Source organism: Sceloporus occidentalis, unplaced genomic scaffold (genome assembly GCF_023333645.1).
Source record: "Sceloporus occidentalis isolate IW3139 unplaced genomic scaffold, rSceOcc1.0.p SCAF_50, whole genome shotgun sequence".
Lineage (NCBI taxonomy): Eukaryota > Metazoa > Chordata > Lepidosauria > Squamata > Phrynosomatidae > Sceloporus > Sceloporus occidentalis.
The window spans coordinates 2,331,877-2,359,125 of NW_028317030.1; the positions used below are offsets into that span (position 1 = coordinate 2,331,877).

At 40.2% G+C, this 27,249-nt stretch overlaps 2 protein-coding genes across 2 annotated transcripts; one reads left to right on the plus strand and one right to left on the minus strand.

Moving 5' to 3' along the window:
- The first annotated feature begins 226 nt into the window (after positions 1-226).
- Positions 227-17,276, plus strand: LOC149288624 (PDZ domain-containing protein 7-like). The gene is made up of 15 exons (XM_089491350.1): positions 227-419; positions 621-761; positions 1,126-1,300; positions 2,148-2,324; positions 2,660-2,807; positions 3,811-3,871; positions 4,815-5,306; positions 5,525-5,698; positions 8,593-8,756; positions 10,639-10,730; positions 11,258-11,349; positions 12,100-12,174; positions 12,522-13,139; positions 13,432-13,532; positions 17,121-17,276. Exons 1-15 carry the CDS (start codon positions 227-229, stop codon positions 17,274-17,276), a joined length of 2,859 nt encoding a protein of 952 aa, XP_089347476.1.
- Positions 17,277-22,313: 5,037 nt separating this feature from the next.
- Positions 22,314-26,570, minus strand: LOC149288625 (leucine zipper putative tumor suppressor 2 homolog). The gene is made up of 4 exons (XM_089491543.1): positions 26,094-26,570; positions 24,243-24,833; positions 23,356-23,625; positions 22,314-23,018 (listed from the first exon to the last, which is right to left on the minus strand). The coding sequence occupies exons 1-4, from the start codon at positions 26,568-26,570 to the stop codon at positions 22,314-22,316; spliced, it is 2,043 nt and encodes a 680-aa protein (XP_089347669.1).
- Positions 26,571-27,249: the final 679 nt, after the last annotated feature.

Sequence of the window (27,249 nt, forward strand, 5' to 3'; positions counted from 1 at the left end):
GTGTTGCCTGGAACCAAACGGTATGAATTTCACATGGTTTCCAATTATAGTCTGAAGACAAGTTTTTGGTCAACATGTTAAACACACATATTTTTTGGTGGGAAATGACATGAACAATATTCTGTTGACAAACAAGTCACACTAGCCGTGCTCAAAGCTCTTGGTTTTTCACTTTGAACATTGACCAAACCGCGATCCATATGATCTGCCCTCACGTCGGCCTGCCATGGCTCGTGCTTTTGAGATGGATGACGGTGAGATGACTGGTGCTGGTTTACCCAGGAGTTCCAGGAGAAACTCAGAAACTCCAACACAATCCTTATTGCGAAAACAAAACCGAAAGGGCAATGGCCATCCCAAAGGACTCCGAACCACTTCTCCAATGGGCAGGGTCATCTTGATAAATTCCCCTTTAGAAGGTAATTTTTTTTATAGAACTTGTGCCCTGTTGAATGAACATAGGATGGGAACCTGCCACTATGCATGTCCTTGACATAAAGAATACACTCACATTATTGTAATGGACGAAATCCAATGTTATTAAACACTTTTCAATAAGTTCTACTTTAATTGAATATATAAATATCACTAAATCTGGAAATCTTCGGAATTTTTTGCAGCCAACAGCGATGAAAGCGATTCAGTTCTTGCTATCACAGTAGATAAAAGTCCAGATGGAAAATTGGGGTTCAGTGTTCGAGGAGGGTCAGAGCACGGACTCGGAATTTTCGTCAGCAAAGTGGAGGAAGGGAGCAGCGCTGGTAAGATGACCACACTGTATGCCGGTTGTGTGATTATACAATTGTGTCAAAACATATATTCCTGTACAGAAAAATGCATTTCTAATTTTATATACAATATTTGTTTATTACAATATGTTGTGTTTAGTATAAAAGTGCCTATAAATACTATCCACTATTTTAACAAACTCATTTTACACATATACATTATTTTACGATTCCTTCTATAGTAACCAAGACCAATTCTTATCTGAATAGGCCTATTTTCCATAGCCATTTGGCTATTATGGAAGACATAATAACAAGAGATAATAAAACACATACTATGCCATGTGTTGGACCAAGAAATTCAAGATTTTAAATATTTTCATTGTATATTCCATAGAGCAAGCTGGTCTGTGTGTTGGAGATAAGATTGCCGAGGTGAATGGTATCAGTTTGGAAAGCATAACGATGGGGAGTGCAGTCAAAGTCCTGACTGGGAATAACCGTCTCCGAATGATGGTGAGACGGCTGGGAAGAGTGCCAGGGATTAAATTCTCCAGAGAAAAGACCACATGGTAAGCAGAGCCTCGCCGCTCGCTCACATCCTACGGAGCATTGTCAGCCATTCTAGGTAACCAAAATTCACAATGTGTTACCTCCGCGAGCCAAGGAGAGTGTGTCAGGTTCATTTTAGTATGGAGGTGTCCAGTTTCACGACAGCACAAAGGCTCATGCGAGCGTGAACTTTGACCAAAAGAGATGCAACAGCTACACAAATTCCCTGAACCTTATGTTGCCATTTGGTCAGAAGGTGATATTATTGTTTTTTCAGCATATAAAAGATCATAACATCGTTATATGTAACGGATATGGTTTTGTATAAGATTTTCAATTTTTATATTTAGTCCGGTTTATTAGTAAATGCATTTTGACTTCACCTGATAATCTCCATGTTAAAAAGAGTGAGACACAAGATCAGCCAAGAGCTTCAAGCCATTAACATCTCCATGGATGAACCTACTTTTAAAGTGGACCCTGTCACTTTTCTTCAAGCCTATGTTATACAGTCCTATACAGTAAATACATCCTTATAATGGTTTGTTACATATTAAGATAAACAAGGTGGATTCTAGGTAGGAACTTGATGGAACATGGCAAATTGGTGTTATTGGGCACACTTGAGATTAGTTCACATCCATTTTCCCTCAGATGGATCTTAATGTGCCTAATCTGGATTTGAGGAAGATATGGTTCTGAAAGCCTACGTATTTTCACCTCTGGTCATTACCGGCTATTTTTACGTAATTTCAGAGTTTCCTCCTGAAATGAACCCTTTTCTTATTATTATTATTTCACCTACTAAGATTTCATCAGCATTGGCACAGAAATAATATTTTTTTTTCTTATTCTTGTGGGCTTTAGGGTTGATGTTTTGAAAAAGAGGCTGGTGGTGGAGAAGATCGGCTCCACACCATCAGACACCAGCTCTGAAGATGGTATGAGAAGAATTGTCCATCTTTACACATCCTCCGACGACAGTTGTTGGGGTTTTAACATCAGAGGAGGAAAAGAATTTGGGCTTGGGATCTTTGTTTCCAAGTAAGTTTTAAATAATGACATTTTCAGAAAGTTGGCGTATTTAACCTTTGATGCATTATATGACATCACAGACCCCATTTCCTGCTGGTTACTAGAGCTGGACAAAAAAATCTAATTTTCCTCCCATTTGCATTTGCATTAATTGTGACTTTTTTGCTTTTTTGACATCAGACTACACATATAATAAAATAGAAATAAAAGAAACAGTAACGTATATAAAGTATATAATAAATTATTAAATTAAAAATTCAACCAATGTACAGTTTTTAACAAACCAGTGTTTATTACTCAGGAATGCTCATTATAATGACTGTAAAATAACATTTTGTCTGCAGACTGGATCCAGGAGGCATAGCAGAAGAAAGTGGAATCAAAGTGGGAGATCAAGTCCTTGCAGCCAACGGAGTCAACTTTGAAGACATAAGCCATAGCAAGGCAGTTGAAGTGCTAAAGGGACTAACACATATTATGCTAACAATTAAGGTAATTGATTGAAATGAAATGTTTCTACACATGTTATTTATTGAGACATTTCAGGCATCACCAGAGAGTGTGTTTGTATGTGAGCATGGATGCGTAAGTGTGTGTGAGTATGGATGTTTAAGCATGGACGTGTAAGTGTAAGTGTGTGTAAGAATAAATGTCCATGGGTAAATGTGTCAGCATGGATGTGTATATGCAAATTTGTGTGTGAGCATGAATGTGTAAGTGTATGTAAGTCACTAAGGCCTGCGTCTATGCGCCTGTGTATGCTTGTGTGTGCAAGTAGCTTGTGCATAATTGTATGTTTGTGTGCGTGTTTATATATGTATAACACTGCCTATCAGTGCTGCTATGTCATTTACAATGCATGCATTACCTGTCTTGAAAGTGGCCATATTATGGTAGCAACAAAGAAAATGTTCCTGTGATTTGACAAATAAATTGGCTGTTTGGCTAATAAAAACACCCTAACAACTTTAAAAAAAGAACCCCCATTGTAACAAGTATCTCCTAAAGCGATTGGGACCACGGGATCCATTCAAGTGATCCAATATCTAAAAAACGCAAATATAATTTTCAAATTACGAGACAGTCCCAATATATTTTTCTCCTTAAAAAAAACCCAAAAAAGTTTGAATATAAAAAAAATATATTCTTAGGATAAACTTGCTTGGCGGTATGCATGGATGAGAGTTTACAATATTCCCAAAAGGTAATTCACCATTTGAAACCAGAATAGGTTTTACAGACAAATGACTTCTTCCTAATTACCGCCAGACGCAAGGAAAGAAAATAATCAAGCCTTACCGCGTAGACTTCAGCTCAAGGCACGGCAGGGTCACTTACTTAAGGTGCCGCATATACGGTTTCATCCGTGAAGTGGAATACATTATTTATTAAAAAACAAAGACTATCGGGTTTTACTTTCAGCCACGTATCAGCTATTTACTGGAGGGCATTTTCTAACCTTTTATTTGAATGCTTCTCAAACCTTTTCTTTTAGGAAACAGGCATGTACCCTGCTTACAAGGAAATGATAGCAGAGTATTGTTGGTTCAATAAATGTAAGTACCGGACCATTAACGAGCAGAGGCTCGGCAAGCATTCGCAGGAGAGTCATTCTCCTCGAAGGGAGGGAAATCCCAGAACGAGGGTATCTTTTACACAGGGTATGCCGGATAGATATCACGTCCTACGGATAGATATCCATACGATTTTGTTGGAAATCATGGTTTCCAGATTAATTATTTCAGGCTACTCTATTGAAATATCTAGGTTCATCAGTTTTGTAGCTCTTGACACATCTCATGCTTTCAGGATGTATCTAGAGAATTGTCTTGAAAACATATGTTAAGGGGAGACTTAAGTGTCCCAAGTGTCAAGTGTCCTAAATGCATATTAACATACCTTGTAAGGACTTGAGTATCCATTCTTTACACCTGAGAAAAAAAAATCACTTATCTTAAGGAGAAGCTGCAGCTCCCATACTCTGTGGCCCAATGGCAGGGTATTTCAGGATTTGTAAGACTATTTCTCCCCATTTGGTTATTCCTGATAGTTGTTAAGTTACTTTTATGTAAACTAAATGTATTTTAGAGATATTAAAAGCAGTTCACCTTTAACTGGTACCTTAAAGTTTGTCCTGTAAGAAAGGCCAAGTTGTCATGGAAACCCATTTTATGAAGCTCGCGTGTTCGTGGACTGGGGCAGATCCGGCAGGGCCTCTTATGACTTATCTGTATGTATTCTCATGAGGGTAGATATCTACAGCTTCAGGTGATCAGGAGATCTACTTTCCTCTGAGATGTTTTGGCTGGTAGTTTAAAAACCTGATTAGGTTTAAATATCAAATAATTATTAATTTTGAAAAAAAAAAGCTACCAATAAATGTCTGAATATTGCAAGGCAATAGTAAGAACAATACAGAATGCAACCCGCAAGCACCAGGCATACAATATATACCTTTTTTGTATCATAGGCCCTAAAAATGTTTTCCTTGTATTTTAGTGAAAAATGGCCAACTACAACTTTCCCAAACATCTGAAACTAGCTCCTCCATCTCCTCCTATTCTTCTGGGGCTCCCGCAAACGCCGTAAATGGATACCATCAAGCACTTATTTCTAGCCCAGCCTTGTACGATCCAGGAATGGTGGACGTGGGCATTTCTACAGAAGCTTCACATGACGGGTTCTTAGAAAGGACAGAAACTGCCATACAGACAGATCTTCATTTGTCTCCATCTGGGTTCTCAGATTCTGAGGGATCTCAGAAATTAGGAAAAGTTGCAGAGACCCAGAGAACTGTGCGCCCAACAATACTTCTGAAAGACACAGCCATAAGGACAGAGAGCTTTCTGGAATTTCAACAGAAGAAAAAAAAGAACAAGGCTTCCACCGGAGAGTTCCCTAGGTCGGAATCCCCAAAGACTGCTTTGTTACTGGCACTCAGCAAGCCTCGGAAACCGATCAAGAGATCTCAGAGCTACTTGAGCCTTTGGGGTAAGTTGTGCTGATGATTCAAGATTGAAGATGAATGCCAAAATAATGATGTATATTTTCTGGATACAGCTTTAATTGTTCCTATAGTCACTATAGACAAGGGGAAGTCTGGTTCCACCATGGCCGTTTTGCAGGAATGACGTTTGCATCACACCAGTTCTACTTCCAGGAACTATAATGGGAAATAAGCTCATTGCAATTATATATTTGTGTTTTAGAAGCCAAAAAGAAGAAGAAAAAAGAGAAAAGGACAGCTGGAAACAGTGGCTTGGAGCGCTCAAAAACATTTATGAACTTATTCTTTAAAGGCAGCCGAGGGAAACTAAATGGCGATAACAGTAAGGAAGCAGCAACTGGATCAAAAGCACGCTCACACCGTGACCCAGATAAAGGTAATCTGTTAATTAATTAAGATTCATTTATAGTTCTTAACAGGGACAATCAGAGGGGAAAAGCAATAGGACCAGTAGCAGCCTGAAGGACCAATACACATTAAGGTTATTATGAGAAGAAGGCAAGGAGAGCCATGCATCACAGCCTTAAGTTGATCCTCAGAGACAATTAGACAGTGGGAGATGAGGAGGACTGATCTCCCAGAGCCTCGAAGGGTTCCTCAGAACCAGTACACGGTGGAAACATTAACAAAAAATTAAAAAAAACCAATGGTCCTGCACTGGTAATACCCCCTTAAGTCAGGTAGTATGACAAGGGCACTCAATGTATGCATCTCCATATCCTACACCACCAATGCAACCCCTGTCAAGACAAGTGTAAACACTTTCAATGAGGGGCAATGTTGGGCAGGCAGAGGCAGGGGACTCCTAAAGTGTTCTGACACAAGCTGCCCAGTCACAGAGTTACCCTAATGCAACATAGCAATACCCTCAATGTATTGTTTCCCCAATATCTATAGCAGGTAACACTCCTGGTTTTGCCCGGAAGCTTTGAATATCACAGCTGTTTACACGTCTCCAGGCTGGGTAACCTTTGAACTCTGTGGAGTTTGGCCCCTCTCATTTTCCACTGCCTCTCTTGTCTACTTGTAGTCTCTTGTAGACTAGCCCTGCCCTCTCCATTGGCGTATGGAATGGATTTTGTCACCCTTAACAAAACCAGAGTTTAAAGATAATGATGGTCATGATGGTGACCTTGACTTAAGTGTAGCTCTTGACACAGTTAGTCATCTCGGTGGCTTTTCTATGGCACCATCCTGTCTGAGCACTTCCTAAACATGACATCACTATTTTAATAAGGCCTCGTCCTATAAGTGCAGGGTATTTTATTCTCACCCTTTTATGTGAGCAAACTGTGCTGCCATCTATTTTCAACATCCCAGCGTTAAGACATACACAGAAACGACTCGGTTCATTCAGAGGCGCTGATCGTATCATTGGTAAGGAGGCTTTAGAGTGCAATCCAATTTGTGCCTCTAATAATCTGCTCCTATATTTGATACGTAAAAAAAATCTCTTAATTTAAAGGTCTAGATTGGTACTTTAAGTGCGAGTAAATGGATGTAAAAGTTTGATGATTCCATTCCAAGTGCCCAAAAGGTAGTAAAGCGATCAACAAAGGCAGACATCTGTTCCTATGTTTTAAAGATATGTTCTTCTGTTATGTACAACACAAACACAGCACAAGACTAGATTAGCCTGAAATAGACAACATTTTGGCCATCATCTCCCCTTGAAGATTTTCCGCTGGCCTTCCGGATAGGGAAGGAAGAGGACACACATACATATACTTTAAGAAGAAGGCTATGAACTCAGTGGTCCACTGTGGCCTTACAATGGTACCTTCATCACCTCAATGTCTTCAAAGTAAAACATCATGGTGTAGTAGGTGTAAAAGTATAAGTATTATTGCAGTTCATGCACATTGTTTTTGTTAAGGTCTGTACTCACACATTATGCCTCCATGTATTCGGTAATGTTTTGCATTTCGGTTCTGCTCCTCCTGAGCAGTTATTCCCGGTAGAGCGAGTTCTATCTCTTCACGGTCGAGGTCCCACTCTTTGTGTGCATTTCCTCCTTTGGGAATATCTTGGGTTCTCCTCGAGTGTAAAAGTGAGTTCAGATTTCGTCCCGTTCACGGCGCAAAGGACATACCGCTCCAAAAGTGTCCAGATTTGGGCACCTATAATGTCGGGGATATGTTACAGTGATGCTAACTGCATCCCACTGATGAGGTCTACAAAGGGCAAAACTTGTGCTTGTTGGCTCTGTTATGCAGGAAACATCAGCCCCGCTAAACTTATGTATTGCTGGAGGTTTTTGCTCTACAATAGCAAAGGAGAGTAAAAAAACCAAACTTTCTACAGTGGGGTTTTACTGTTACTCTGCCTTTTTTTGACTGAGCTCCTCTCGCCCTTTTTTCTTGCATGTTGTATTATTGTTCTCATCTTAATAACGTGGTTTGATGCTTCTTAATTTGCTTTGATTTTGAGTTCTTCCGGGTATACATTGTGAGTACTGAAAACTGGCAACCCTTTAATAACCTTATAGAAATATAGAAACGTACCTTTTAATGATACCGCGTTCATAGCATTGATTTATATTGACATCAGTTATTTGTGTAATGTTGATATTGTTATTATTATTTACCATTTTTTTCCAGTTAACATTGTCCAGAAATTTATGATCAGAAGCCTGAAGAGGGGTAAATGCAGAATCCTGTTCTGCGTGACGTTCGATCTGTTGTGTGATGTGTCAAGTCCAATCATATAAAGATGTAATTCATCTGAAATGTTTTTCACTTGATTAAAGATAAAAGCATAAAACCCAGCAAAATACAATTGGATATAATGTTCCCTGAATGATGTAAAATAAAACTTTTACAATGTATTGTCGCTTTCATTAATCAAAATGATCCCTTTTCACCAAAATAAACATTCCGCTGTTAAGTCCAATTGTCCGAGTACTTGTAAATATTATTATTTCTTACCATACTCACAATACATCTTTATATGTAACTGGACTGAGTTCTGGCTGTTTTGCTACTCTACGTTTGGAGAAAGGAAGGGTGTGTGGCTGGCTGAATGTCTTGGGAGTCATGTCTCATCGTGGAAGGAGTGGCACAGATACCTCTAGTTCGTATGACCTGTCTATTTTTACACTTCTTTGTGTTTTTATTCATTTCTACTTCTAAGAAAGAGACCTCTGGGGTCCCAAAAGCTAATGTAACTTTACCACTTTTTCTGTGTTGGCCCAATCAATTTCAGCTAAAGTCTCCATCACACGCTGATACGTTTTCTGAACATTTTTTTTTTTATTATTCTTAGGGAAAGAGCGGATTCAGCCTTTTTTCTTTGGATCCCAAAGGGATTTGAATGCGCTATATAATGGTGACATGCATTTATCGCTGGAGGACAGACTCTCAGTGATCGAAGATATGGCCATGAAGCTGCTCAATGAAGATGAGGTTGCGGCTGTCTTGCGTCATTGCAGACGGGTAAGTTCCTGATGTATGTAATAATGACAGTCAGGAGATAAATCGCCAACCGGCAGCAGGTAAGATTAAGATGTATCCACACTAATGAACGCAAGTCTGCATTATTTTACTGGTGATACTGGGAGAGCGAAGCAACGTTAGCCTAACACAAGGTGGTGCCGTAACATAAGACGCAGACCTAACCTCTGTGGGGCGATTCTGTGCGGGGTCATACATATGGAAACACCAAAGACGTAAAGGTGCCTGTCTGACCACGTATAAGAAGCCCATATGCGGCTGAGCGCCTTCCTTCTATATTATCTCTGAACCTGCATGCTGTGTTTTTTCATATATAAATACTTTTTTGTGCAAAAATTAACCATCACGTCCCAAGTATCCGTGTGACATTTCTAATAATGTCCGTAAAGGCTAATTACATGTATGATCCCATCGGCTGTGCTTTCCTACATACTTGCAGACTGGGACATGCGAACGTGCGGGATATGAGAAATACGTTTGTATAATTGTGTCCTTTCTGGGAGGTTATACATCCCACATACTGCAGGGGGCAGCACTTTACCTCAACTGGCCAGTAACGTGAAGTGCTCATGTGTCCTGGAAAATGTAGCTAGTCCTGCCAACCTAGTTGACATAACATAGTATCGTAGTGATTAATTTAAAAAAAAAAAACTTTATGAAGTTAAACCTGTATGCAAACGGTCATTACTTTTCATCCAGTATTCCCGTTGTTAGGTCAGACATTCAATACCATAGAAATGCTTCTGGGTAGCATGATTCTTGGAGCAGAGCCCCTGTTTATCCATTGTACAGCTCTGCGGAATATGATGGCGCTATATGAAACAATAAATAATAATAGGAGGATAGGAAGGATTGAACTTTGCAGTATTTAGGATTTATGGGTACCTCCCGAGTGTCCGGTTTCAAATGGGCCAGTCCCAATGTTCAGGTAATGTCCTGCAGTTCTGCTTCACTTTCACGCCTTTGTAGGCATTTGCAATCGTGGGCCACTTAGAGCGATCAGAGGATGCCCCCTGACCAGCCCATCGAGGTGTGAAATTGACCAAGGTTTGTGGTTTTTGCGGCTTAGACTTCAATCATGGCTCTCACATGGCTGCTCCGTGACGCGTTAAAGCTCTGATATGGCGGCGTATTCCAGTGTTCCAACTTATCTCTCCCCTATTGTTATGTTGCAGATTGTTGTTGATTGTGATGGTAGGGTGGAGGTTCTGCCCCAGGCTGCCGCCGAAGGTCAACGTCCAAGTTCATGTTGTGAACTTTAGAACTAAATATCTCCAAAACTAGTTTTAACGAATACATTTACTTATGACAAAATTAATAATCTCCGAGGTTGTCAGAAACTGGACATATTTCAACAAAATGAATTCCCCAAGACCTTTATTTTTCTGACTTGAAAACTTAATTTCTAACAGGGAATCAATTACATAATCATTCTAGCTCCGATGGGATCTCTGAGGTAATTAGTTATTTAATTCCCTTAATTCCATATTCTGGCCATTACTATGTAAAATAAAATTAAAAAAAACATGGAGCCAACTGCTCTTCTTCTGTTATTTTTAAACATTCGATGGTACGAGGTCAGGCTGTGGCCCGCTGTCTTTTTTACCATTGATTCATTTTATAGGTAAAGCTGTTCTTGGCCTTGTAGTTCTACATCTTTTCTTCCAGTGGCTTTGGTGTTTAAACAATAAATGCCGATTTCCACAGTCCTGACCTTCTCTAAAAAAAAAAAAAAAAAAAAAGCAAAAGGTTCTGTTGCATTTTATCAATAATTTTATAGCGTCAAGCAGATTGATAAATTGTAACCCTTTCTAGCTTAGGAATGATAAAAAGTATCCATCATGTCTTGGTATTTTCTTTGCAGTATATCCAGGATGGAGGCATCGAAGATCTGACAAGACCATTGCTTGCGATCTTGGATCGGCCAGAGAAGCTTTTACTTCTAAGAGATATTAGGTGTGTTTAGTTGTGAAGCCTATTTATTTCTTCCATCTATACAAGTATCCTCTAACACATCTTCTCAGCGTAACCCATTCAGGAGCCCATGATTAAAAACAGTAAGGCATTTCCAATCTTTCCCTCAAGCATACCAAAAGTAACAATTTTCAGCATGTCTCCACTACCTTTTAAGTTGTTTTTTTGAGTTCATTTATTCCCTAACAGAGGAGTTGCTGTTGCATCAATTTGAAAATATTCAACCGTTGGTTTCCTGAGAATTAGGGTTGCTTTGGCCTTCTTTTGGATCAAGAATAGGAAGGTTAGGTAGAAGGGATGAACTTGATGGACTTAGGTCTTTTTACAACCTTATGAACTATGTAACACCTTAGATGGTGTTGAGTTGGAAATTGAAATATATAAGACCTGGCAGGTGTTCCTCCCTACGTTCCTTTATCATATGAGTAGTAGGATTGGAGGTAGTAAAACATTTTATGGGGGACATTCTTACTATGAAAACAGATGAATACAGAGTTCTTATCTTCTAGGGGGCTGATAGCTCTAACTGACCTGGGCAGGTTTGACAGCATGGTTATCGCTCTGGAGCAAGATGCTTACGATGCTCTGAAAAGCAGATCAGGTATGTAGTATTTACCTTCTCATGCCAACCAGGTTCAGAGATATTCTACGAAAAAAGGGCATTCGATCCATCATCACGTACAATCCCTCGATGACCCCCTTTACCTCTTCATGCTTGTGGGTCTATTTAGCAGAGCAGCCAGAACATCACTTTGAAGACTCATATTGTGGTGATGATTTTAGAATCAAGGAGTTTTATCTGCTATGTTGGTGTAAAATGTCAGAGCTTAGAAATACGTCCATCTGTAGCTGAAGAACAGCTGGGGGATGTTATGGTCTTTCAGAAATATTTTGTCTGCCAACTGCCTTCGCCATAAAAGTTTTTAATTATTCAGACACATGGTAACGTATAATAGTAAATTAAATTACCCCATACCAGGCTTCTCCAGCATGAATCGTGCGCAGTGCTAATTCATCACTGTGGGCTGATGTCCTTTGGGAATGGATTCAGGCACATGTCTAATTAGATACGTTTGGAGGAGAAAGGAGAGGACTGTAAGACGATATCGTCAGACAAGGAGGTCCTGTTTTTCATCTTATTTTGGATTGGAAATTTCCATATCCTCAGTAGGTCATGGAACAGTAGGCGTCATAAACGAGCAACGTCAGCACCTTACAAAGTAGACCTCTTTGTGCATGTTGCCTGTCCCCTGTGGATTAAATATAATTAAAGATAAAATTATGGTTAGTTTATATCAAATTGTTTCCTCTCTATGTTAATAATGTTCTTCTATGTTCTTTTTTTCCCTAGTGTCATCACCGGTTCTACGACCCACTCAACACGACGACACACTTCCCAAGAGACATCTTGTCACTCCAGTTCCTGGTCAGTAGTCAGCTTCTTTTTTACTAAAGGTCAACCCCATTATCACTCTTTTTAACTAATCAATGTCCAGGGCTTGGTTTCCAGGCATAATGAATTCACATTTTATATAAGTATATGACATATACTTATATAAAATGTGAATTAATATAAGTATATAACATATACGGCAGGACACCTGTTGTTTCTGTAAGTCAAATTGTTATGTTACATACTACTTGTTATGTCCTGTCTACCCATTGTACAGCGCTACGGAATTTGGTGGTGCTATATAAAACAATAAATAATAATAATAAATTAAAGTCTGTGTCCCTAAAACTTGATTGTAATATTAATACTTTTCATTTCAGATTACAGAGGGGGTTTTCATCTTAAACCAGCAGATGATGATGCAAAAAGTGAAAGGCTTTTAGCAGGAGATATGGAAAGATTAAAGGTTGGAGACTCTTTGGTGGTAAAAAGGACGCACTCCAAAAATTACACCCCACTCGAAGATGTGCCAGTCGATTCCTATAACGTGCAAAATACAACTTTACAAAAGTCTTCTTCCAAAGCTGCAAAAGCAAATTGGCTCCTTACTGAATCTACTAGTTTAGCCGAAGGGGCTACCGATTCCCCTGCTTCATTGCCCAATGAGACAAGGACCTTGCCATCCAGAAGTAGAAAGGAACAAAAAAGCAAAAAAATGACATTTCAAACTCCAAGAACTACCCGCAGCAGGTCAAGGGAAAGGAAAGCTGATGTATATTCTGTGCTTAATAAACCTAAACAATCCAGGCCAATCTTGTCCCAGATATTTGGAGGAGTTTCTCTGAGTTCATCAAACCTTGATATTCAACTAAAGCCTCTAAGAAGGGACACAGAGCTTACAACAACTGAACAGACCTCACAGAACGGCTTCAGTAACGCAAAAGAAGAAGAATACGAACTGGCAACAGTAACAATCTCAAAGATGAAACAGTCCTTGGGTGAGTTCCATCAATTGGGGGTTTTCAAGGTCAGGAACCTCAGGAATATTTTCCCAGGAATCAGTGTGTTTTTGTAGATGAATTTATGTATATCACAGTGTTTGTCCATAAAGCATTGACAGGTCCTCTCGTAAGCGAGGGTCTGCTTCCATGGTATGGACTCAACCAGCTCCTGTACTGTCGGAGACCATCGTCAAACCTTACTTTTAATACACATAATGACAGAATAACTGTTTTCATAAGGATATAACATAATGATATTTGCCTATGTGTTGTTTTTAAATGACTGCAGGGATCAGCATTTCAGGAGGAATTGAATCCAAAGTTCAGCCAATGGTAAAAATTGAAAAGATCTTTCCTGGAGGAGCAGCGTTTGTCAGCGGTGTTCTCCAAGTAAGGGTCCATCACAATCTCAGATGTTGGTGGTATAAACCGGTGCTCCTCAACCCTCTTCTCAAGGCACACCTAACAGTCCAGGATTTAGGTATTACTTGGATGTGTCTAAACACCTTAAACACCTTAACCACACCTGAGTAATACCTAAATCCTGGACTGTTGGGTGTGCCTCGAGAAGTGGGTTGAAGAGCACTGGTATAAGCCAATATAATATGTGCCAATATCTTGCATTTTTCAGTGATTTTATTGCAAACGTTGAATTACAATTGAGATCTTCTATCTTGATTTAAACTAGTTTCTGATTTCCACTTTTTTTCTGTTTTTTTGCCTTCTCTTCATTTTTCTGGGTCGATCGATTTCCTCTTTTCACTCACGCCATTTACTATCCTCTTGTTGTTCACCTATCCCAAGGTTGTGTTTTTACCTTTCATGTTAACGTCTAAGTTTCTTGCTTTTTTCGCCCATTTCCCATGGTTCTTGGGGAGAGAGAGAAAAAAAAACTGTTAGACGGGGCTCCTTTTCGTTATATGGCACCAACAGATTCCATGGCACCGTACAATAAGGTTATAAGTATTTAAACAAAGATAGAAGGTATGGGGCGTCCGGCACTTAAGTACTCCAGTGAGTAAAGAGCAGAGAGTCTGTTTAATTTGTTCTTCAAAGATATGAAGCTTATAAGACATTTTTTATTTTACTCTTTGAAAGTGTTGGCCAACTAAAAGGTATCACTAACTTCTACACCGTTTCTTCTCTGTCTTCCTATCAATACAGCAATATTTTTACTGCTCGACAATCCTTTTTGCATTACCCGTGGCCTGCGTACGTGCTGCATGGCCAAGCTAGTAGGGAAGTATCACAATATCAAAGGATTCTGGGCAGGCTTGGGTTATTCCAAAATCATATGTACGTCATTGCGATACTATATCTATTTGTGACCATATTCTATTCACCAAGCTAGGAGGATCAGCTTCTTAAAGGCGAGCTCCCACCATCTCCTTTAGTTATTGCCCTGTGGCTGTAAGGAACATTTATGTAATATTTGTCACAAAAAGCCTCTTTATCACTTTTTTTCTACATTTCATGCAAGTACTCGCCTACCCATGATGCTCTGCTATTTGTGAAGCTACTATTTTCACTCAATACCCTGATCCGATACCTCTTATTAAATGTCCAAGAGATGCACTCGGTGATTTCTGTATTGAGATATTAGCAGTAACATACTAATAGCACAACCATTCTATTTTTCTATTAAAAAACATGTGTAAGTTTAATTACTAGGGATGTTTTAGAGGCAGCCAAGATGTAACCAATTTAAAGGTTACTAAGAGTAAACATATAAAGCTCTTGGCAATTATTCTCAAAGACAATTTTCTGCGATGTAATTTTGTCGCTTAGAGAGAGGTGGCGGAGCTGCCGTTTAATTATCTTGACGCACTCCTTGCACCGGGCAACTGATCCTTACTAGGAAGTAAGAAGACAAGGGCACCTGAAGGGCAGGCTGGAGCTGTTTGAAACACCTTGGCTTTATAAGCCATTTATTGCATGTTATGTTTAAAAGCAAAAGTTACTCTAAGAGTCAATGCTAAACATAGTTAAAATATAAAAAATATATATACACTACTGTCTAGTTTTTAGTAGGGGACATACCAAGAGATTTTGGACAATGCTCTGCTTCCAACTTTGTGGTCCCAGTTTGGGGAAGGCCCTTTTCTATTCCAGCATGACTGTGTCCCAGAGCACAAAGCAAGTTCCATAAACTTAGATGAGTTTGGTGAGGAAGAACTTGACCGGCCGCACAGAGCCCTGACCTCAACCTCATCGAACACCTTCGGGATGACCTGGAACGGAGATTGCGAGCCAGCAGTCTCGTCCAACATCAGTGCCTGACCTCACAAATGCTCTTCTGGATCAATGGGCAAAAATCCCACAGAAACTCCCCACAACTTTGTGAAAAACCCTCCCAGAAGAGTGGAAGCTGTTATAGCTGTATAGGTGTAATAGCAACACCCTTTACCTTTTTGACCACAGTGGCATTTCACGGCTGGAAACTCAGTGCTATAAATCAATGTTTCTTTCTTCCCCTTTCCTCTTTGCTATGTTGTGTAATTTCTACTTTCTTTGTCTACATACTTACACTTTGTAGAAGAAAGTCTTCACTGTCGTATTGGACTCGACGAAAAGCAGTTCAGTCGTAAGTTGTGATACCTTCTAGTGGACCGCTTTGGCACTTCTTAAATTTGGATGGCTTTTTATGATGCTTGAGATGTAAACAATAACAGATTCAATTCATTACTTGATTACGTCTCACTTCCCCATAAAGCGGACAGTTAACCTTAAAACTTAAATCTTCTTAATTATGAACCAGACAGCCTCTGCCTTACTAATTTACCGTATTTCCCCATGTATAAGACGCACCTTTTTTAGAAAAAATTGGGGTCTAAAAATTGGGTGCGTTTTATACAGTGGTGGTAGATTTTTTTTTAATTTTAACTAACTGCTGCTTACCTTCATCCACCACGGGTGCACAGGAACCCGGTGGAGTCACGTTAATGCACATCGCGTCACATGACTCCGCTCAGTTCCTGTTCCTGTGCAGCCGCGTCGAGCAAGGCAGAGGGGAAACAGCGGCCCCCACGGAAGTCGGCGAGTGGCAGCAGAAGATCTGCAGTTCAGGTAAGGTTGGGGAGTAAATGTATGTATGTATGTATGTTAGCATGTATGTTAGCATGGATCTGTGTGTAGGGGGCACAGGGAGGGGGAACAGAGAGGCTGAAAGTGATGTGTATGTACTGGCTGCCTGAGCATGAAAGGAGTGCGATTGCTAACAGTTGCTAGCAGCCAACATCAATCACACTCATATCATGTCCAGGCAGCCAGTACAATAACTTTATGTAATAATTTTTTATTTATTTATTTTGGCCCCCAAAAACAGGGGTGCGTCTTATACAAGGGAGTGTCCTATACTTTGGGGAAATACGGTATGTAAAGTTGTTTTAGTTAGCAAATCCAATCCAATTCATGACGGAAACCTGTGCCATAGCCACTCGGCATGCTCTCGATGCCTAAAAAGCTGTGCAAAGGTCAAATTGCATCTTTTTTTGTTCTTATTTAATGCAGGGGTGCTCCGTGTACTCATACAGAACTTACCCCGTCCATAAATGCTATAACCACACAGTGGGGGCTATTCAATATTTTCCATGTTTTATCTGAATTGGAAAATCTGATCATTTCCAGATAAGGTTTTTTTAAGTGCTCAGCATATTCAGTATTCACAAAGCACCTTCAAGGTTCCACCGGAACTTTCAAGTTGGTTCCAGAGCTGGGTAATCCATGGAATATGCATTAAACTTCCTAGAAGCCATGCTTGTTCAATATTTCTCCATGATCCAATTGCTAACGTACCCCTCCCTGTTCCTCTTTTCCTACCCTACTTTAAGCTAAATTCCCACTATTTCTTTCCTCTCCCCCTTTAGTTTCCCACATTCTTTAATGGTGGCCGATAATGTGCAGCGGGTCTGATATGACCCCATACAAATGTGTCAGTGTTTATTATTAGCAACCGTAACGCAGTATATTCTGTTCTAGGCTGGTTATGAACTGGTTTCTGTGGATGGGGAAACTTTGGAGAACGTGACGCACCAACGCGCCGTTGACGTGATTCGCCAGTCCTACAGTAATAAGGTGAAAGAGCCAATGGAATTCGTTGTCAAAATTCCAAAGAGATCCAGCAGCGACCAGTAGTAGTTTTTACCAAATATGCCGAATAATTATAGTTATGTAACTTGCATAAATGGGTCAAGCAAGCAGCACATTGATGTATAGGATTCACAATGTTATCAGCAACAAATACACGCCTCTACCGTACATGTCTATTTCTATTGCTCTGGGATCACAGGAAACACGGATGGTGGTATAATTGTTTAGTCACCCACCAGAAAAAACATGGCTTCAAAACGTTGTGTTAATGCCAAGTAAGGTGAATATGTGACTTTTCCGAGGCCCATGGTATTCCCTATACCAAAGTGTAGGTGATTTAATGGTGGATAGGAAGCCAGGTGGTAGCAGGTGGACGTTAGACTGAAACATACCATTTAACCTCTCCAGACAGCTTTGTGTTTATAGCTCCGACCTTCTCGGGAATGCTCTTTGGTCTCCATATGAACGCCTGGATGGGCTCAACATGTCAGGTTGTGTTTGTAGGGAACTGGTAAAAAACCTCCACCAGGAGACCAAAAGGCTGCCCTCGAGCCATATCCAGAGCTCTCAGGTCTGTGTTTCTGGTTCTTCATTACTGAACCAGGCCGAGTACATAAAGGTTTCTTAATCCCTGGCTCCTTTCTGCCTACTCACCAAATCTTCATCCAAAACTCATCCCACCCATCCCTATAATGCAATTATCAGCCCGTTGGACTTTGAAACGCTACGACTTACAGGGACTCAAGGTAAAATTCCCAGCAATAAGGAGAACACCTGTGCTCTAGGCAATGTATGTAATTTATATGTTAATGACTAAACTCATTACAATATTTATTGACTCCATATCATCGTATTACTTTCTCTACTTTGGGAAAACACAGCTGAAGATTAGTCGTTAAATGGTATTGAAGGGACTGAAGACTAGTTGAAAATCACTTTGCTTGGTAGACAGCTCCTTAATTGCTGTAAATACTAACAATGTTTAAGTGAAATGTAAATTAGTAATTCACACAAAATGTTTATTTTTATATTTGTGCATATTTGATTAAATCTTATCATTTTTAAATAAAAGCATTTGAACGAACCTCCCCGCGTTGTGCATTGTTTGAAAACTAGTGATTTTGGAAATCTATAGCATTCTCAACAGAATTCTAAAAAATAAAAAATAAATAAATAAATGCACATTAAAGGTAAAATGCTACAAACATATGCCTTCCGTTTTTCTATAGCCTATTATTGAACTTAAATATTCCATTATACAGCATCTTCCATTATTATTATTATTTTTTGTTTTATATAGCGCCATCAAATTCCGTAGCGCTGTACCATAATATACAATTCCTATTTATATGTCATTTCCAAAAATATAGAATTAAATCCTTAGAGACGTGATAGACTCTAAATGTCTCTTAAAATTCCATATACTTTTTTTCATGTTTTTCTTCGTAGGGTGAAAGTGACTAATGGAAAATGTTTGGAGGATGTGTAGAATAAATCCCTTTTTTAGAAGTTAATGAGCCAGACGTTCAGACTCCCCAGAGAGTAAGCAAAGTGAAGTAGGACAGAGCCTGTTCTATTAAAAGATTTAATGGACGTTGGTATATTTCACATTATTTAAAGTTGGTTTACCTGGTACAGATCCAGTTTTGTTTTTACATATTTCCCCTCCATCTGCCTACCCCACGGCCGATCACAGAAGGGAAGTTTCAAATAAACATACCTATATTTTAATAACTACTGTAGGGAAAACAGATGCTGATGGTTCTATAAATAATTTGAGTTTTCCATCAGCCCTGGGGCACAAATAACTTGAAAAGTCTGAGAAGGCACTAAAGAGTAACCGGCAAGTGTCTGGATTCTACTGGGATGTACATTTCTTGTGCTGACGCGAAGGCGTATTTTGAAAGCCGTTTTCATCGTGTATCCATTCCCGCTCCCTGACTTCATTATGCATTATGAAGGGCCTAAACTAGTGAGCGTTTTCCTGCAAGAAGGGCTGAGCTGTCCCAGTATAATTCATACAAATCTTCCCGTGTTACACTATCCATTACACAGGGTCCCCTGCAGGAGAAATTCCCTTGGGTCTGCCCTTCGGAAAGCATTGGTGTCAATGAGGCAGGAAAGCGATTTTGCCTCCGACGTTCCAGATACCCCGTTTCCTGCTCCCGCGTGTGAAAGAATAATGATATTTGTAATTGTAACTTGTGAATCGTTTAATGCACTAAAACACATCAAAACAATATTAGATACTTTGACTTGGACAATTAATTAATTCCCACCTCTGGTCTAACTATAGTTTATTTTGCCCGTTAGCTGCTTTGTTTTGGCTGTTTGTATTTGTCACGTCTTTAAAACCAGCGACTGATTTGCTCCCAAGGTCATCGGCCATGAACTTCTACTTGAAACTACAGGAATTTTGAAAATCTTGGATTTAGTTATGCTAAAAGCTAATTTAAATTAAAAAAAAAACAACATGAAATGGATCAGAAATCCAGCACAGACGGGGTTAATGTTGTAACTCACTATTGTAGCTGGAAACAGCTGATTTTTCATGGAATCTCATCATAGTCGTACAGAGGCCCTTTATCACTCCCATCACTCCTTTATCACTCCTGTGTTCCAATGGCCCTTTATCACTCCCATCACTCCTGTGTCCCAATGGCCCTTTATCACTCCCATCACTCCTGTGTCCCAATGGCCCTTTATCACTCCCATCACTCCTGTGTTCCAATGGCCCTTTATCACTCCCATCACTCCTGTGTTCCAATGGCACGTTGTGTTCACTGATCCAAGTTTAAGTTTAAAACAGATCATTAGAAAACTATTTTGAAATTTTATGACATCTTATGACATCTAGAAATGTCCTTGTTTTCCCATAAAACCAGCTAAGCGACACCAAACTTTTAAACAGTATTATATAAGATTGTTGGCCATCCTGTTCCAAAATCATGGGCGTCAATACGGAGCGTGTATATATCTAGATCGCTAGATATGAGGCTTGAGCGCATACAGCTTATAAAGTATACAATATCTCATCCTAAAAGCAGTGGCTGTCAGACGAGAACGATCACTGTCTTTCTTTAGATGAATAATGGCTGTAATTATTATACACAGAGATTTAACTGGTAGGTATGGGACGCTTCAGATCGATGGCTCCATAACGTTTGAAAGCTTCTCCCGGAGAACTCCCGTGGGCGCATCGTTTCTTACACGTGGGGCAGGCACTTAGGAGACATTATAAACCATGGACTCAATCTGCACCGTAAAGCTATACAGCTTAATCCACGCATGCCCAAAACAAGATATCATACCAGCAATCAGGCTTTACACCCTACAACCCCATCTCTGTAAAGATTCATTGTAGGGCGCATTCCGTCACAACAATGATGGGTTGTTGTTCAAAGGGACATTCCAATTTATTTGTTAATGAATATTGAAGTCAATTGTGCATGGATTCCATTTTTTTTAAGCATGGATGGGATGCAACGTCCGCTATTAGGCAGAAAATGTGATATTCTTATCTCATTGTTCATGTTAACTATACTAGAGAATGGGTAAATTACGCAATTTATTATTATTGAAAGTTAAACAGAATTAACCACTTAAGAGAAATTAGAGGCGATATATTTTCAATACTTTCACAAACAGCGTCTTCTCCAGTGTAAAGGTAATTTTTTTGGGCATGTTTTAAAGGGGATCACCTGCCGATAATGGCTCCGCTTCATATATTAAGACGTAAAATACAAACAAATAAAAATACACACATTTAAAAAAAAGTTTTGGTATTAACCAGGGTTTTATTGGGATTACAAATAATTAACCCAGAGATAGATGGAATTATCCTGACGCTAACTGGCTCTAGACCACTTTGGTTTGTGGCACATGTGGCAGTCAAGAGGATAAACTGTTTTTTTTTCTACCGCGTTTTTTTTTATGTTTTTTTTATGATTGTGCTCTAGCAAACTGCCTACCTGAGATTTAAAGCGACTATCGTTCCCTAACAGTCAGAGAATGGCGACATTGTAGTTTGTACAAAAACCAATCATTCTGTATTAACAAACTCTTATTTTACATTATTTACAGACGGTCGTAGAACCGCATCAATTAAGTACAATTTGTTATTAGTGAATATGTGAAGAACATTCCGTGGTAGATATCCGCCTGTTGCTAGAACAAGCAGAATGAGAAGTAAAGGCTTGTGTAACACTGAGAATGGATCTGATGACTTTTGTCCAATGGAATCGCTTCCTTATGCATAGGATCATACGCAACGTGACAGTGACGTGTATGAATGAGGTCTGTCCTACGGCGTATTATACAGAAATATACACGTAGATTTTAGTAGCGATTCTGGTGAAAAATTGTTCTTCTCGCCATAGCAAATTCAAGAATGGTCCAACATTCTCAGTGAACAGACCCCTTTTTGAACATTGTGAAATAAATTTAAACAAAATGAAGAAATCATCACAAAAACCACTTGTATGTTTCTCTGACTTCTCCAACGCGCTTTGCTTTGGAACCACTCGGTTATTCTTACTTGTTACGTACTTGTTACGAAAACGAGTGTCAGATTACTAAACTGATTAGCGATCTATTAGCTAAACTGTATGGAGGCACCCCCCACACACACATGGATACGAATGCCGTTCTGCAGAACGCTATTGCTTTCAATAGTGAGGTTTAACATGGAACTTGGTAGACGCTTGGCAAAACTGAGAGAACACTACGAGTTCAGTGTTCAACTTGGTAAGAGGTTTGAGGTTCAGAAAAACATGAGCTTGTAACTGTAATTTAGTGACTTAGTGAATAGACCTGTTGGGTTATAGAGCCAGTGTGGACATTCTGACTCGCCAGCTGTGGTTGAACAAACCTCGTGAGATCTGTGTTCCAGCCCGCAGGGTGATTATGCTTAAATGCCAACCAAGCTGAGATATGTGTTTTTTTCTAGTAGCCACAAACAGAAGATTAATTTGGGAGAGTATCCGTGGGTTAGGTGCACGTTGGTGACCCCGTTGGCGACCCCGTTGGCAGGAGTGTGGAAGGTCCCAGTAAAAAGGCATATGTGGTAGTGTCTCATTGGCTTTAAATTTCTGTGGCGGTGATCTCTTCGAACTGAATCTCTGCGCCATGCAAGTCAAAGTCATCCAGTTCTCTGGCCTCCAGTTCCAGACTGAGCTGTTTGATGTCCCTTTCCAGCTCCCTGTTCTGCTGGTACATCTGGATATAGTTATGTTGTAACTGTTTTTGATATCTGATGACCTTCTCTTTTTCCTCTCGCCAAACGCGACGTTCTTCTTCGAAGTTCTCCATCTGGTCCTGATTGCGGCGCCGCTCGCTCACCAGCGCTTCCCTGAGACGTTCCGTGTACTGCTTCAAACTCTGCAGGTCGTCAGTAGTCTGCCGTTGTGCTTTAGCTTCGTCGCTTTCGTATAGCAAGAAGGGATCTTCCTTCTCTTGGCAATGGCACAGTCCGTGCCGCAGACTGGCTACTGCTGCCTCTCTGAGGCCGGCCACTTCTTGGTCCAACTTACTGGCTTTTTCCCTCAAAAGTTCCGCCTCGTTCTTCTTGCGTTGCAGTTCGTTTTCACACACCTCGAGCTCCAGCGTCTTAGTGTGCGTTGTGTCTTGAAGTTCTTGAACCTGCTCTTCACTCAGCTGGAGGTCCGCTCGAGTTTCTCGAAGCTGGGCCCGGAGCAGAAGTATTTCGTTGGCTTTGTGCGCCAGTTCGGCTTGAGCATCTTTTAACTGTTGCTTCAGTAATGATATTTCTCCAGATTTCTGACAAACCTAAAATAAAGAACAATATATTTAGTGTTTGTGTTTTAGTTTTGATGCTAGAATAATGCTAAAATGATAAGATCTGAACAAAAGAAAAACAACAAACAGATGTACCAGTCTCGGGATATAGTACAGACCTTAAAAGTATCTTTATGGTTTATCTAAACTAAATATAAATGATGTTGAGCCATCCTTTAACTTAGGGTTAAATTCAAGCAGAAAGAAGTTAATGGCAGAAGTCTTCTCCATCTTGGAGACGTATACAATACGGAAAGATTCCTACACTTTAGACATATTGCTAACCAAGAGAGATACAGAACAGAAATGCGTAGGGTTTCCGACTTGCCTCCCATTTGGTCTCCTCCAGCCGCGGCCCCAGCTCTGTCTGTTCCCTCTGAAACGAGGCACACCTTTTCTCAAGCAGCTCCCTCTCCTGCAGCAGCTGGGAAAAGTCCTCCTGCAGCTTCTTCTTCTCCTGCTGCAGCTGGAATATTTGCAGTTGGAGCACTTGCTGCACCCGTTGAGCCTTCTGAGAAGCCTGCTTCATCTTCAAGGCACAGCTCTGACGCAGGTCGTCCATCTCCAGCTCACAACGTTTCTGCTTCTCCTCATACACCTGAAATTAAGGGGGGGGGGTTATGGCTGCCTTATCCAAACCGACAACTGGTATAAAAAAGGTGTGCATTTAAAGAAAGCCATGCCATTTTTTTTACATATATGTTCCTTTCTCTGTAATCTTTCAGTCTCTTATAATCTCCCCGTGCTCTAGAGTGTTGCCGTGTGAAACACTCTGCAAAGGTGCTTGGCTCGACCCATTTCAGGTTGACGGCACATCAGTCTGTCTAGCGGGAAAAAAATTCATATGGCAGGCCCTTTAAGGACACAGAACCATCTATAGTATTGTAAACCATACACCCTTATAGCTCTTGCTAATGATTGCTATAGACAAAAATGTACCTTCCGGTATACAACGTGACATTTAAATGGACTCCAACTCTGAAGAAATACAAAAGAAGCTTTTTGGGATGATGTACAATGTTTTGCTGTATGTTGATTTTTTTATTGTTAAATCTATACATTATTAAATCTTATACGGTAATGTACTGAAAAGATCAGGAGGCGGAGGAGGACAGAAAGGATGAAAACAGAGGAGCCGCGGGAGAAACAGAAGGGAAAACCATAAAGGTTATTTCTGGGACAAAAAATGCATATATTATATTTATGCTCTCTAACCTGGCAAATAGCCACTTCATTCTCGTCCAGATTTTCTTTTAACTGCTGAAGCTCCAATTCTCTGTCCTTCAATTTCTCTTCCAGTTCCCTGATAATCATCTCCTCGTTGATCGGGGATCTGTCACAAGAGCCGCTATCAGAAGACGGGTTCCCCCTTCCACTTATAGAGCCGGTGCTTTTGCTGGACGAAGAGCGCCCGCTGTCAGAGTTCGAGGGACGCGTCCGACCTCTGGATCCTCGGTCAGAAAACCCGTTCAGGTTACTGTGATTATCCAAGTTAATGTGGCCCATGGAAATACTGACCGGCTCGATTTGGTGACTGCAGTTTGTACTGTAGGTTGGAAGACTGGACAATGAGTTACGCCCTGAGTCCGACATTGTGCCCGAGTGTGAGCTGGTCCTGCAGCTGAAGGAACTGTGCTTCTCGTTGTTCCCCATTGAATTCCCATTAAAAAGGAGATTTAAACTCCCTTGGCTTTCTGAAAGGCTTGGGCCTCCATTGCGTTGGGCAAGGTATTGGAGTGAGGAGTTGTGTTTTTTGGGCACTACTGGTTTGAAAGCTGTTGGCTTTATTAGGGTCTTCTCAATGTTCTGCAAAAGTGGAGAGGTAGAAACAAGTTATATAATGACACCAATAGTAACTAATCGTATTAAACTTATAGTTCTGTTATAAATTGAACAGCATATCTTTGTTTCAAATGTATTAATCCGAATGGAGTGAGAAAACTCAACAAATGCCGTGATCCTGGGTATGGCAGAGTATAACGAACACTGTTGGATATCAGAGTTGGTTTCATACAAAGACATATGTATGACGATTTTCCATAATGCTATAATGTATGTTGCAGGGTTCAAGAATCCACAAGTGGAGACGCCACCAGCCCTAAAGGGAAGAAGCCAAGCGGCTCTGCAGAGTGTTTCAAACAGAAAGACTCTTTAAAGCAGGACCAAGAGACATATTTAGTTTAAAGAAGTAGTCTTATCAAAAAAAAATACATTAATAATGGTCAGGTTAATTTGTCAATGCAAGGAAAAGCTTCTGTATTGCTAAAAATGCATGACACTGTCCGGCTGTAACTTATATATATATAGCACAATGGGGGATGGGAAAGATGAACAAATGTAAAGACTCACTACGGAAAGTATTGGAGGAAATTTGAGATAAGAATTGAGTGTTCAGTCTAGACTTCTGATCAATACAACCACGCAACTGGCGTCATTTTTATTAAATTACTGCCGTCTTGTGAGTGGATATATTATTTACAGTTGTGTTAACCCAGGACAAAACGGTTCTAAGGCACTGGAATCCTGGTATTCACACTCACACACACACACACACATTGTGTATTACAGGACGGTTATCCAACCTGCGATGGGCTACTGCTTTCTGGTCCTTTTTTCACTACCACATATACAAAAACTGGGAATTTTGGATAAAGAACACTGGTAAAAAGTGGAGCAACCATCAAAAACACTGATTCCATATGTTTAAAATGTTATGTTTTAATACGTTGAAAATATCCTTTTGTTTGAAAACACCTTGTAGCTCCGATAAAAAAAACAGTAACGTGACAATATCGCTTCCATTCCATGGGCCGCAATCTCTTGGTCCCATAGAAAGTGGTCCTTTTTGGTCATATAATAGACATTGCAGAGCATTGTTTAATGTATTAAGACAACTAAAGCCTTTTCACGCAGCAATAATTTGCTTGAGAACAAAGGCCAAGCCAGGTGTTAAATAGACACAGAAGCCACATTCGATCACTCAGACATGTGCGAGAATAAACCCTGGATATTTTAACAGGATTCATATTTTGGTTATACTAGTTCCAATAGAACATTATGATCTACCTTTTCTAGTTTGCCTGAAACAGGGATGAGTTTGGGTGGAGGTCCTCTGATATTCCCATTGAGAGATCTCTCTTCCCGCACATCTTCCACATCGCTGGAGGGGCTGTTGGCCGCTTCATGCCATTCCCCTTTAAAGTCCTCGTTGACATAGACATAATTCCCATTACTCCCAGAGGTAGCAGCACAAGGTTTTTTAGTAGGAAGTCCATTAAAAATAGGATCCTGAGAGGTATAATTACTCTTTAGAAGTCCCTCTTGTGGCTTAAAGAAATTAGGCATGTTCACCGGTTTACGGCTCTTGCCGTTAAATTCGGAGGCCCTGCACTGCTTGTCGTGATACGATCTCCCGGAGATGAGGCTGCTGACGCTTCCCATGCTGTCCAGGGGGTCGGGCGACTCTGCTTTGGAATGACTTTCAGCAATGCTGTCCTCAGGAGTCACGTCAATGGACGTTGGAAGCGCCTGCACTGTAGCCATTGTGTAGGAGATCTGAATGTAGGGACCTACATAAGCAACCTAGAGTGAAAACAAAAAATATAGGTCACATGTCTTTGCAATAATGTTTACGATATTAAGCACAGCTTGGCAAATTGTACACTTTAAGATGATGGACAGGATTAGCCACTTCACAGCTACTCTCTAATCCATACCTCCCGACTGCCCTGACTTGGTGCAACCCCTATCCCAGCAAACCATCAAGCAAGAAAGAGACTTTAAATGGATTGAGAGTGGTGTTACCACCACATTCTGCCCTCATTATCAGACAAGAATGTTGGCAAGTGTTGGAAGGCAATCGACGCTCTCAAAGATAAAGGCACAGAAAATGTCATTGTTCCTGGTACTAAGAACCTAGTCGGTTGATGGATATTGTAGTCAGACAATTCATGGGATCAAGATTCTCATTTCTGATTTAGTGAAACGTTTTTTTTTCTCCTACAGAGTACAATTAAGTTGGCTTCACTTGGCTTGAGACCGTTTGTCTCGTTGTGAATACCCCCCGGCCAGGGGTGTATTTTCACTTTACAGGACACAGATCAAAGCTTAGCGTCATTCTGTCACAATGAGATTAAGTATCATCCCCGTAAAAGATACAAAGACCCCCAGTTCATTCAACTTTTCAAATGGATTCATTAAAAAAAAAGTCATGGTGGATGCT